Source organism: Anolis sagrei, chromosome X (genome assembly GCF_037176765.1).
Source record: "Anolis sagrei isolate rAnoSag1 chromosome X, rAnoSag1.mat, whole genome shotgun sequence".
NCBI classification, from domain to species: Eukaryota; Metazoa; Chordata; class Lepidosauria; order Squamata; family Dactyloidae; genus Anolis; species Anolis sagrei.
Window position 1 is genome coordinate 53,623,534 of NC_090034.1, and position 13,189 is coordinate 53,636,722.

At 43.5% G+C, this 13,189-nt stretch overlaps 1 protein-coding gene across 3 annotated transcripts in view; it reads right to left on the reverse strand.

Moving 5' to 3' along the window:
- Nucleotides 1-370: 370 nt before the first annotated feature.
- Nucleotides 371-13,189, reverse strand: part of PWWP3A (PWWP domain containing 3A, DNA repair factor) — a 53,796-nt gene continuing 40,977 nt past the window's right edge. For all 3 annotated transcript variants that reach the window (XM_067473439.1, XM_067473440.1, XM_067473441.1), the window contains 4 exons: nucleotides 13,070-13,120; nucleotides 9,951-10,378; nucleotides 8,203-8,291; nucleotides 371-758 (listed from right to left, as the gene is read on the reverse strand). In XM_067473439.1, coding sequence (XP_067329540.1) covers nucleotides 668-758; nucleotides 8,203-8,291; nucleotides 9,951-10,378; nucleotides 13,070-13,120 — 659 coding nt within the window. In that variant the 3' untranslated portion in view covers nucleotides 371-667. The remainder of the gene's footprint in view (nucleotides 759-8,202; nucleotides 8,292-9,950; nucleotides 10,379-13,069; nucleotides 13,121-13,189) is intronic.

Below are 13,189 nucleotides of genomic sequence, written 5' to 3' on the forward strand. Positions count from 1 at the left end.
GGAAGGTTGGCCACAGCAACGAGTGGCGGGCACAGCTAGTAATAGAATATAATAAGACTTTATTTATAGACCATCCTATCTCCCTGAAGGGACTCAGGGTGGTGAAAAACAAGATCAGGAAACATTCAATGCCGTACAACAAACATAAGTAAATACCTATCCCAACCAAATCCCAAAACAAATACACATTTATACCAAAAGTAAGAATCATTCAAACAGATGATAGCATATAAAATGTGCAATTGTGGCCAAAGTGGTGTCAAACTGCATCCACTCTGCAGCGTAGGCACACCCTTAGAATCGCAAGATCGTCTCTCTGAAAACGTATATCCAAGATAAGATATAGATACCAAAAAAGATACCAAGCTAGTTCAGGTTGCAGAACATTCATTTTTTTTATTAAATTCAATTTGAACAGATTTAAAACATTTTGTATATAGGGTCAAGGAATCAAAGATGATATAACAGGAGCCAAAGAGGCTTTGAACAGGAGCCAAAGAGGCTTTGCTGGAGGCTTTGAGGGGCAGATTTCTGCAGACAGGCTCTGAGCATTTTGCATTTGATTGCGGAATCACACCTCCCAGCTTCCTTGAATGGTTACATTGATTTAAAAACAATTAAAGATAAGCCTGAAAGAAATGCAACTGGGGTCCTTCTTCCTCGGGTCTCAGGGGCTATCTTCCGTAGGTGCCTGTTTGCCCTGCAGCTCCTGCGCTCTCCACTGTTTCCAAATTTTCTCCTCAAATATGCGCCTTTCCCTGGAAGACAAAAGTGAGAGACGCCATTGTTAAAGACACCTCAAACAAACATCTCAGGTTGGACTGAGGAAATAATCTTCTCTCTTCATAAAAGGACTAGATTGGGTACCCAGCGTTTCCCGAGTTATTTGAAAAAGTCAATTTTTCAAGTTTGCTGTACATGCATCATTGGTGGGGTTCAGTGTACTCTCTGGCTGTAGGGTAAACTACAGCTCCCACTATGGTGAATCAGTCCCCTCAAACCCCTCCAGTATGTTGAGTTAGTCATGTGTGCCAAGTTTGGTCCAATTCCATCTTTGGTGCAGGTGAACTATAAATCCCAGTCCCTACAAATCCAAAATATCCAGGTCAATTCCTCCCAAAACCCACCTAATATTCAAATGAGGGCATATCGGGTATGCATGCCAAGTTTGGCCCAGATCCATCATTGTTTGGGTTCTTAGTGCACTCTGGTGAACTACAACTCCTATCAATCCCTCTGAAGACCTCCAGCATGTTTTGTTGGTCATGGGGCTCCTGTGTGCCAAATTAGTTCCAGGTCCATCATTGGTGGAGTTCATGCTCTTAGACTGCAAGTGAACTATACAACCCAGGACCTACAACTCCTGTAAATCATGGTGAGTTCTCTCCAAACCTCTTTAGTATGTTCCGTTGCTGATCAATTCCTCTGTTTGCTGTATGCCATAGAAAAGAATAGGAAAGGCTTAAAGGAGAGGCAGTGGGCGGGGTCATGCAAAATCCACACCAATGGAGAGAGTCAGAAACACTGGGATGTCTGTGGTGGAGGAAACATATAAAATGTAGGATGAAGTCTCTGTGTCAAAGCCTTCACTTGGGTGGTGGGCAGTGTGGTGTTTGCGGAGGACATGTTTATGGCGCTCACTATAACGTGCAATGTCATTGGAGGAAGGGCCTTTGGTGTCTCCTGAGCAGTGGGAGCTATAGCTGTTCATGGAGGCAGGCGCTTGTCTAAGTGGACAACCAGCCACACACGCACACACATATTGTCACTTTTATTATGTGTAGGAAAGGTTTAAGGGAGAGGCAGTGGGCGGGGCCATACAAATTCCACACCAATTGAGAGAGTAAGAAACACTGGGATGTCTGTGGTGGAGGAAACACATAATATCTAGGATGAAATTGTCCCTGTACGAAAGCCTTCACTTCAGTGGTGGGCAGTATGGAGTTTACGGAGGACATTGGCAGGGCTCTTGGACATGTTCATGGCACTCACTATAATCTGCAATGTGACTGGAGGGAGGGCCATTGGTGCCTCCTGAGGAGTTGGGAGTTATAGCTATTTGTAGAAGTCATGTCAGAAGTCGCTTCTGGTGTGAGAGAATTGACCGTCTGCAAGGACGTTGCCCAGGGGATGCCCAGATGATTTTGATGTTTTTATCATCCTCGTGGGAGGTTTCTCTCATGTCCCTGCATGAGGAGCTGGAGCTGATAGAGGGAGCTCATCCACCTCTCCCTGGATTCAAACCTGTGACCTCTCGGTCTTCAGTCCTGCCGGCACAGGGGTTCAACCCACTGCGCCACCGGGGGCTATTTGTTGAAGTGGGAGCTCGTCTGTGTAAGTGGACACCCCGGGCACAAACACATATACATGTTTTCACTTTTATTATGTGCATAGATGTATGTATATAGGTTGGTTGGTTTGAACCACAAAGGCGGCTCCATGGCTGGATGGATCGGGACCCAACATGGCATATATAGCCTCCCTGACTCACATTAAAAGGACAGAGGGGTTTGAACTACAGAGCCCACTCTATTCAGATCCAGATAAAAGAAATCAGAAAGGAACAAAGCGGATTGGCTGGTGCTGCGTGAAGGATCAGCTGTTGCTGGGTAAATTAGTCTTCTGTGATGTCATCAGGAAAGAACGGGATTGAATTGGCTTGCTAAGAAACATGTACATGAAGGCAGGGGGAACAGAGAAAGAGAGAAGAGAAAGGAAAGGAAAGGGGAAAAGGTATAAGCTCGAGTATAAGCCGACTCGACTTCCCACAAAAAACTGGGAAAAACTATTGACTTGAGTATAAGTCAAGGATGGAAAATGCAGCAGCTACTGGTACATCTTCTTCAATATATATATATATATATATATATATATATATATATATATAGAATGCTCTGTGCATAATGAGTACCTTAAAAACAAAAGAACCAACGGACGAAATCACACCAAATTTGGCAACAAAATGTCTCAGAACACAAGGAGTGACCATCACTCAAAAAAAATATGATTTTGTCATTTGGGAGTTGTAGTTGCTGGGATTTATAGTTCACCTACAATCAATGAGCATTCTGAACTCCACCAATGATGGAATTGAACCAAACTTGGCACACAGGACTCCCATGACCAACAGAAAATACTGGAAGGGTTGAGTTTGGGACTTGTAGTTCACCTACATCCAGAGAGCACTATGAACTCAAACAATGATGGATCTGGACCAAACTTGGCACAAGCACTCAATATGCCCAAATATGAACACAGATGGAGTTTGGGGGAAATAGACCTTGACATTTGGGAGTTGTAGTCACTGGGATTCACAGTTCACCTACAATCAAAGAGCATTCTGAACCCCACGAACGACAGAATCGGGGAAAACTTCCCACACAGAACTCCCATGACCAACAGAAAATACTTAAGGCCATCCAGTCCAATCCCTTCATCAGGGCAAGAAAACGTAATCAAAGTCCTATTGACAAAGAGCCATCCAGGCATAGATATAGACAGATAGATACATATGATTCATGCACACACAGATATAGTATCCTAGATTTGAAAGGGACCCCTAAAGAAGGACAATGATATCTTGCATGTTCCAGGGTGGGCAAACAGACAATCTCCACATCAACACTGACAAAGAAACAGCAAGAAAAACTGTTTACCCACAAGAATAAAGGAATTACATATATTAGAAACCAACACTTTCTCATTCCCTTTATTTTCCAGATCAACAGATTGAGCTACAGCAACTCATGACAGGGGTCAGCTAGTTTCAAAATAAAAATAAAAATCAAGAAAATTACATTAATTGAGGCATCAGTTTATGAATATTTACATAAAACTATGTTTTAAGATAAGACTGTCCAACTCTGATTTATTTATTTATCGTGTCATCAGCAACCATTGTGTTACAATTCTAACAGAGCAAAACAAACACAGAGTTTAAAAAGAAAAAAAAGAAAGAAAGAAAAAAAAACCACACAGATTTTGTAAATTTGGTATTTGGTTAAATGTCCTTTGACCAGTATCTGGCCACTTGGAGTGCCTCTGGGGTTGCCACAAGAAGGTCCTCCATCGTGCATGTGGCAGGGCTCAGGGTGCATTGCAGCAGGTGGTCAGTGGTTTGTTCTTCTCCGCACTCGTATGCCGAGGATTCCACCCTGTAGCCCCATTTCTTAAGATTGGCTCTGCATCTCGTGGTGCCAGAGCGCAATCTGTTCAGTGCCTTCCAAGTCGCCCAGTCTTCTGAGTGCCCAGGGGAGAGTCTCTCATCTGGTATCACCCATGAATTGAGGTGCTGGGTTTGGGCCTGCCACTTTTGGACTCTCGCTTGCTGGGGTGTTCCAGCAAGTGTCTCTGTAGATCTAAGAAAACTATGTCTTGATTTAAGTCATTGACGTGCTGCCTGATACCCAAACAGGGGATGAGCTGGAGATGTCTCTGCCTTGGTCCTTTCACTATTGGCTGCTACTTCCCGGCGGATGTCAGGTGGTACAATACCGGCTAAGCAGTGTAATTTCTCCAGTGGTGTGGGGCGCAGACACCCCGTGATAATGCGGCATGTCTCATTAAGAGCCACATCCACTGTTTTAGTGTGATGAGATGTGTTCCACACTGGGCATGCATACTCAGCAGCAGAGTAGCATAGCGCAAGGGCAGATGTCTTCACTGTGTCTGGTTGTGATCCCCAGGTTGTGCCAGTCAGCTTTTGTATGATGTTGTTTCTAGCGCCCACTTTTTGTTTGATGTTCAGGCAGTGCTTCTTGTAGGTCAGAGCACGGTCCAAAGTGACTCCCAGGTATTTGGGTGCGCTGCAATGCTCCAGTGGGATTCCTTCCCAGGTAATCCTCAAAGCTCGGGATGCTTGTCTGTTCTTAAGGTGAAAGGCGCATGTCTGTGTTTTAGATGGATTAGGGATCAGCTGGTTTTCCCTGTAATAGGCAGTAAGAGCACCTAGAGCTTCGGAGAGCTTCTGTTCTACCATCTCAAAGCTCCCTGCTTGAGCAGTAATGGCACGATCATCAGCATAGATGAAACTCTCTGTCCCTTCTGGCAGTGGCTGGTCATTTGTGTAGATGTTGAACATGGATGGAACAAGCACACTCCCCTGAGGCAGGCCGTTCTTCTGTTTCCGCCATCTGCTTCTCTGCCCCTGGAACTCAACAAAAAAGCTCCTGTTTTGTAGCAGGTTTCCTATGAGGCGGGTGAGATGGTAGTCCTTTGTGATATTATACATTTTCTCAGGAGGAGGCGGTGGTTCACAGTATCATAGGCTGCTGACAGGTCTATGAAGACAGCTCCTGTGATCTGCTGCCTTTCAAAGCCATCTTCTATGTGCTGAGTCAGGTTCAACACTTGCGATGTGCAGCTTTTGCCTTTTCTGAAGCCAGCTTGCTGTGGGATCAGACAGGGGTCTATGTTTTCCATAATTCTATGCAAAATAAGTCTCTCCAGAACTTTGTAGAGGTGGCACAACAGGGAGATTGGTCTGTAGCTTTTTGGGTCATTACGGTCTTTGCCTGGCTTCAAGATGGCGATGACTCTTGCTTTCCTCCAGATTTTGGGGATCTGACAGGATGCAGTGCAGTTGTTCATCTGCTCCAGCAGCCAGCGCCTTGCTTTTGGACCAAAGTTCTTGATTTGTTCCATCCGTAGATCATCCAGGCCAGCTGCTTTGCCATTCTTACATTTGTTGAGAGCCATGTCCAATTCAGTAGATGTAAAGGGTTCATGGAGGTTGTTGTTCTCAATCTCTGGTTGTCTGGCTATTGGTTTCTTTCCTACTTTGGTGGCAAGGTTGGGTTTCCCATTCTTCAAGAGTTGGTGTGCTATCTGATCTGCCTTTATGTTGGCATGGGTATTAGTTTGTGAGGGATCGTTGCTCAGCCGTCTCAGCAGCCTCCACGCCTTCTGGCTGCTCCTACCCATGTCGACATCTGTGATCAACTTGATCCACTGTTCTTTCTTGGCTTCAGAGATGGAGGACACAATGCTCTGCGCTGCCTGAAGAGTCTGCTCACTGAATGGGTCTTCATTGTGGAGCCTGTAATAGTTTTCCAACAAAGCAGCTGTTTCAGGAGTAATGCCCTGGAGGTAGTGGGTTCTGCAGCCTCTCGGTATAGAGGCCCGTGAGCAGGTTTTCACTATTTCAATAAAATGTTCGTATTCCTCAGGGATTGGCGCGACCGATGTGATCATGTCTAACATGTCTGAGAATTCAGTCCAATCTGCCTTTCTGAAGTTGTATTTTCATTTAAATCGAACTTCCTGAGGCCTTATAGTTGGGAACAGTTGGCATACTATTGGTCGGTGCTGTGTGTTTGGTATTGGTGGTCCCACTGATTTGGTGCATTGCTGTACGATGCTGTCGCTCACAAATAAGAGGTCTGGGTTATAACCTCGGTGCCATCTCCCGCTGTTGTAGGATGGTGGGAGCTTGCTATCATGGATGAGTGATAGTTTGTGCAGTTCAGACCAGGACAGGACAGCCTCTCCATTTCTGTCCTCTTGGGCATAGCCCCATACATGGCTATGGCTGTTGAAGTCACCAATTACTACTGCCCTTTGGTGCCTGTCAAAGTTCTCGGGGGAGGAGAAGCAGAAATCTTCATTTGGGGGCTTGTACACAGAGGTGATGGTGATGTTATTAAGCTCTACTGTTATAACCTCGATATTGTTTTCTTCAGTGTTGTGGGCACTGCTGACTTGGAGGCCTGGTTTGACAAAGACAGCACTTCCATACTGCGCATGTGGTCTTTCCGCTACTAGGATCATTCCTGGAACTTTGGGTCGTTTCTGTCGTTCATCCCTGTGTGTTTCTTGGACACACAGCACGTCACATTTCTTATCTCGGCACAGTTCATAGAGCAGTTGTTCTTTGGCAGCTGACATGCCTTCGATGTTGATTGCGATTATTGTCATGGTTGATTCTGATTAAACCATTATTCTGACCTTCTTCAATTTAAGATAAGACTGTCCAACTCTGATTAAACCATTATTCTTCAATGTAAATGTGCTTACGTATCTTTCCAATAATAATAAAGAGTAAAATAATAAATGTAATAATAATAATAATAATAATAATAATAATAATAGAGCAAAGTAATGGAAATGTAATAATAACAGTAATAACAGAGTAAAATAATAAATATAATAATAACAACAATAATAAAGTTAATTTGTAAATAATAACAATAAATAGAGTAAAATAATAAATAACCTTGACTCGAGTATAAGCTGAGGGAGGGGGCTTTTTCAGCCTTAAAAAAAGAGCTGAAAAACTAGGCTTATATTCGAGTATATACAGTAAGAAGGAAAGGAAGGGAAGAAATAGAAAGGTGGGATGAGAAAGAAAGGGAGAAGAAAGAAAGGAAGGAGGAAAAAAAGAAAAGGGGGGAAGAGAAGAAAAAAGATAAGAGGGAAACGAAGAAAGAAAGAGAAAGATGGGAAGGGAGAAGGAAGATAGGAAGGGGGAAAGAAGAAAGGAAGGGGAAGGAAGAAACAGGAGCAAAGGAAGGAAAGGAAAGAAAAGGGGGGAAGGTAAATGAGGGAAAGCAAGGAAAGAAAATAAGGAAGAGAGAAGGAACGGGAAAAAGTATGAGGGGATAAAGGGAAAAAGAGAAAGAAGGGAAGGAAGAAAAAGAAGGGAAAGAAAGAAGAAGGAGGGATGAAAGAAGGAACCGCAAAGAGAACCTGCCCAGTGTTGTCAGAGTGTTGCCAATAACAAAGGATGGAGCTTTAGCACAGCAGGTTAATCACCAATCTGCAATAAATCTTGCCAACCGGAAAGTTGACAGTTTGAAGCCTGGGTTGGGATGAGCACCTGACCTTTAGCCCAGTTTCTGCCTACCTAGGAGTTCAAAAACAAATGTGAGTAGGTAAATAGGAACCACATTAAAGTGGGGAGGTATTTAAGGCATGGCATTTCCACCAAAAAAAGGAGGAAGTTTACGAAGAAAGAAAGCTCTTCAGCAAGAAGATGGAGCAACAGCACCCCCCTGTGTCCGGAACCAAGCACAGCCTCCAAAGATGCCGAAAGATGGGAAATCCTATATATACCTCTTTCTGTTGTCTGTATTGTCATTGTATAATTAACATTGAATGTTTGCCGTATATGTGTTCTGTGATCTACCCTGAGTCCCCGTCGGGGTGAGAAGGGTGGAATATAAATACTGTAAATAAATAAACAATAATGAAAAAAGCAAATACCGTTGGCTCACAGGTGGCCCCTTGAAGTATTTCTCCTCAGCCTTCTGATACTCGATTTTCTCCACGGCTGCAATTGCATAAATGATGGCCTGGTGGGGAAAACAAGACACACAGAGACTCTATCCCTGGGCAGATATTATTGAATGCAGCTCACCGCATCCCTTCAGCATTGGTTAAGGCTAGGGAGGATAGGGGCCGGAGTTCAACACCATTCCTCAGAAAAGTCATCATTGGTTTCAATGCATACTTAAAATACTAAAATCATACATTAAAATAATTCTGTATTATTATTATTTAGTATTATTATTGTTTTGCATTATTATTTTGTGTTATCATTTTTATTATTATTACTATTATTATATAATATATATTATACAACAGTGGGTTAAAGCACTGAGCTGCTGTACTTGTTAACCGAAAGGTCACAGGTTCGAATCTGGGGAGTGGGATGGGCTCCTACTGTCAGCCCCAGCTTCTGCCAACCTAGCAGTTCGAAAACATGCAAATGTGAGATCAATAGCTACCGCTCCGGTGGGAAGGTAATGGGAAGGTGACGGCACTCCATGCAGTCATGCTGGCCACATGACCTTGGAGGTGTCTATAGACAACGCCGGCTTAGAAATGGAGATGAGCACCAACCTACAGAGTGGACTTAATGTCAGGGGAAAACGTTTAACTTTTCCTTTACTACAATAATGTAGTCATATATAATACTAATATTGTGCTATGCTAAATATATATATATATATAATATTGATCATAATATTATAATGTAATACAATATAATAATACTAATAATGATACAGTATAATAACTGTATATTATATATTACATGCAATATTACTAATAATATTGCACTATAGTGGTATAGTACAATATAGTAATATATAATACTAATATTGTGCTATGCTAATATATATATATATAATATTGATCATAATATAATAACATAATACAATATAATACTAATATTACAATATAATAATATAATAATTATACATTACATGTAATATTACTAATAATATTGCATTATAGTGGTATAGTACAATATAGTAATATATAATACTAATATTGTGCTATGCTAAGACTATATAGGGCCCCCGGTGGCGCAGTGGGTTAAAGCACTGAACTGCTGAGCTTGTTGATCGAAAGGTCGCAGGTTCGATTCCGGGGAGCAGCGTGAACTTCTGCTGTCAGCCCTAGCTTCTGCCAACCTAGCAGTTCGAAAACATGCAAATGTGAGTAGATCAATAGGTACCGCTCCGGCGGGAAGGTAACGGCGCTCCATGCAGTCATGCCGGCCACATGACCTTGGAGGTGTCTACGGACAACGCTGGCTCTTCGGCTTAGAAATGGAGATGAGCACCACACCCCAGAGTCAGACATGACTGGACTTAATGTCAGGGGACAACCTTTAACCTTTACCTAAGACTATAATGTATTGTATATACATATAACTTTGTCAAACCCTAATAACATGTAAGCCGCTCTGAGTCCCCTTTGGGGTGAGAGAGGACGGGGTATAAAAATAGTAAATAAACAAATAAATATTATTAATCTTGCCCTGAAAACCTGACGACACATTCATCGTAGGTTGGAAACAGTCGGAAGGCACATACCACCACCCGCATCACTTCTGGTGATCCAAATGACTATTGAGAAACATTTCAAAGGAAAACAATGGCGTCTCCCCTGGCCAAGGCTATTGCTTGTTCTTGGAAAGCCCACCCCTGGGGTGCATTCCTAACCTCTGGGAAAAGGACATCCAAGATGAAGCGGACCCTGTCGCGGCAGAAGCCCGGCAGGACCTTGTCGCCCGTCCGGTGATAAACCCCCTCCAAATAGTGGAACACCAGGTCTTGCTGGGTGTCATCCTCCAGGTAGGTCTCTATGTACTTGACGTGCTGCTGGCCGGGGAGGAATTGGGCCAGCCATCGCGAGGACTTCTGCTGCCGCAGGATGGCCTGGAGGTGCTCCTCGGCCCCTTGGGCGTTGACGATGAAGTCCACCAGCTTTTGGTTGGCCTTGTCCCTTGCCGCCCGCGTCCGGTCGGGGAGCAGTTTGGCCCGCTTCGGCCGAGTCGCCTTGGAGGGAGTGCCCTGGTCGTCCTCCTCTTCAACGTTCAAGAAATTCATCAAGGACCGGTGTGGGAGGCCTTCGTTTCGCACCGGGAAGCCTGGAGAAGGAAATAGCAGGCCTGGCGATTTCACAATCCGACATGGGAGCATCTTAAGCCGCAAGTCTGCTGCATCCCTCATGTACCAGTTATCTACAACTGTTTCTTCCCTCTGTGGCATCAATGGTTCTATCCATCCATCCGATTCAAGGATTCTATGGCACTATCATCTATCCTATTTAAAGGCGTTGGACTGGATGACTATTAGGGTTACAACTCTAGCATTCCATGATTCCATCTATCTATCCATCCGACTAGGATTCTATGATCCAATCATATCTATCTATCTATCTATCTATCTATCTATCTATCTATCTATCTATCTAATCTATCTACCTACCTACCATATCTATCAACTTATCTAGCTACCTACCGTATCTATCTATTGATCCATCCAGGGTCAGAGAAGCAGATGAAGAAAACAGAAGAATGGCCTGCCTCAGGGGAGCATACTGACTCCATCAGTATTCAGCATTTACACAAATGATCAGACAGAATCTGATCATTTACATAACATAACAAAGTACATAACAAACAAATCAAATAATTAACATGATGCAGGCAAACAAGGAAAACAATAACAAATCATGCTTCCTGTGTCTGCGTCCTGCTTGGCATATTGTGTTGAGGCCAGAGGGGGACAGAGTTTTGTCTATGCTGACAATCGTGCCATCACCGCTCAAGCACGGAGCTTTGAAATGGTTGAACAGAAGCTCTCCGAAGCTTTGGGTGCTCTTATTGCCTATTACAGGGAACACCAGCTGATTCCTAATCCATCTAAAATGCAGACGTGTGCTTTTCATCTAAAGAACAGACAAGCATCTCGAACTCCGAGGATGACCTGGGAAGGAATCCCACTAGAGCACTGCAGCACACTAAAATACCTGGGAGTCACTCTGGACCGTGCTCTGACTTACAAGAAGCACTGCTTGAATATCAAGCAAAAAGTGGGTGCTAGAAATAATATCATATGAAAGCTGACTGGCACAACCTGGGGATCACAACCAGACACAATGAAGACATCTACCCTTGCATTTTGCTACTTTGCTGGTGAATACACATGCCCGGCGTAGAATACATCTCACTATGTTAAAACAGTGGATGTGGCTCTTAATGAGACACGCTGCATTATCACAGGATGTGTATGCCCAATGGCACTGGAGAAATTATACTGTTTCGCTGGTATTGCACCACCTGACATCCATCAGGGAGTAGCAGCCTGTAATGGAAGGACCAAGGCAGTGACATCTCCGGCCCATCCTCTGTTTAGATAGCAGCCAGCATGCCAACGTCTTAAATCAAGAAATAGCTTCCTAAGATCTACAGAGATACTTGCAGGAACACCTCAGCAAGTGAGAGTCCAAAAGTGGCAGGCAAAAACTCAGAACCTCAATCCATGGCTGACATGGAATGAGAGACTCCCTCCTGGGCACACAGAAGACTGGGCAACTTGGAAGACGCTGAACAGGCTGTGCTCTGGCACCACGAGATGCAGAGCCAACCTTCAGAAATGGGGCTACAAAGTGGAATCCTCGACATGCGAGTGTGGAGAAGAGCAAACCACAGACGACTTACTACAATTCAGCCTGAGCCCTGCCACATGCACAATGGCGGTCCTTCTCACAGTGACACCAGAGGCACTCCAAGTGGCTAGCTTCTGGTCAAAGGACATTTAGTATAATGCCAAGTTTTAAACTTTGTTAGGGGTGTTTCTATACAGAATAACTGTATTCCCAATTTGCTTCTGACACGATAACTAAATATCCATATGTTAGACGCTAGAATTCTATGAACCTATCATCTATCTTATTTAAACGAGTTTGACTGGATGGCTCTTGTGGTCTCTTCCAACTCTAGCATTCTATTATTCTATCTGTCCATCCATCTGACTAGGATTCTATGATCCAAATCTATCTATCTATCTATCTATCTATCTATCTATCTATCTATTGGAGTTCAACTGGATGGCTCTTGGGGTCTCTTCCAATGGTAGCATCCCCCCCCCACCCCCATCCATCTGACTAGGATTCTATGATCCTATCTATCTATCTATCTATCTATCTATCTATCTATCGGGGTTCAACTGGATGGCTCTTGGGGTCTCTTCCAATGGTAGCACCCCCCCCCCCCCATCCATCCGACTAGGATTCTATGATCTATCTATCTATCTATCTATCTATCTATCTATCTATCTAGGTAAAGGGACTGGACTGGGTAGCCCTTGGGAACTCTACCGACTCTGATTCTATGATTCTATGTATGTCTGTCTGTCTGTCCACCATCTATCTTTGGGGACTGGACTGGATGAACCCTGGTGTATTTTCTATCTCTAGGATTCTATGATTCTATCATCTATCTATCTATCTATCTATCTATCTATCTATCTGAGAATGTTTAGGAGTTCAATGGTCAGGCAGAGAAAAGGTTACAGTCCCCTCTATTCTGCTTTTGTAATCAATGAATACTCTCTTCAATCAAATCTAACGCTCACCTTTTTTCGCTAAATGACCTCCCCAAAATTGGGATGCACATTAGATTTGCGTCATATGGTAATCGTAGTGCTGAGCCAAAGCAAAAGGGGAAGCTACTTTACCTACAGCTCCTCTTTGAGGGACGCTGTCTCTAATTTAATGACTATGGCTCAATGCTATGCAATGCTGGGATTTGTAGTGACCTTGAAGTAATACTTACTCATGGGATTGGAACAATACTCCAAGAAGGACCCTGTGAAGGAATTGCAACCTATATGGGGAAAGGAGAAGTCTCAGTTGAAATTTTGGATACTAAAAACACACAAAAAGAGTGTATAAA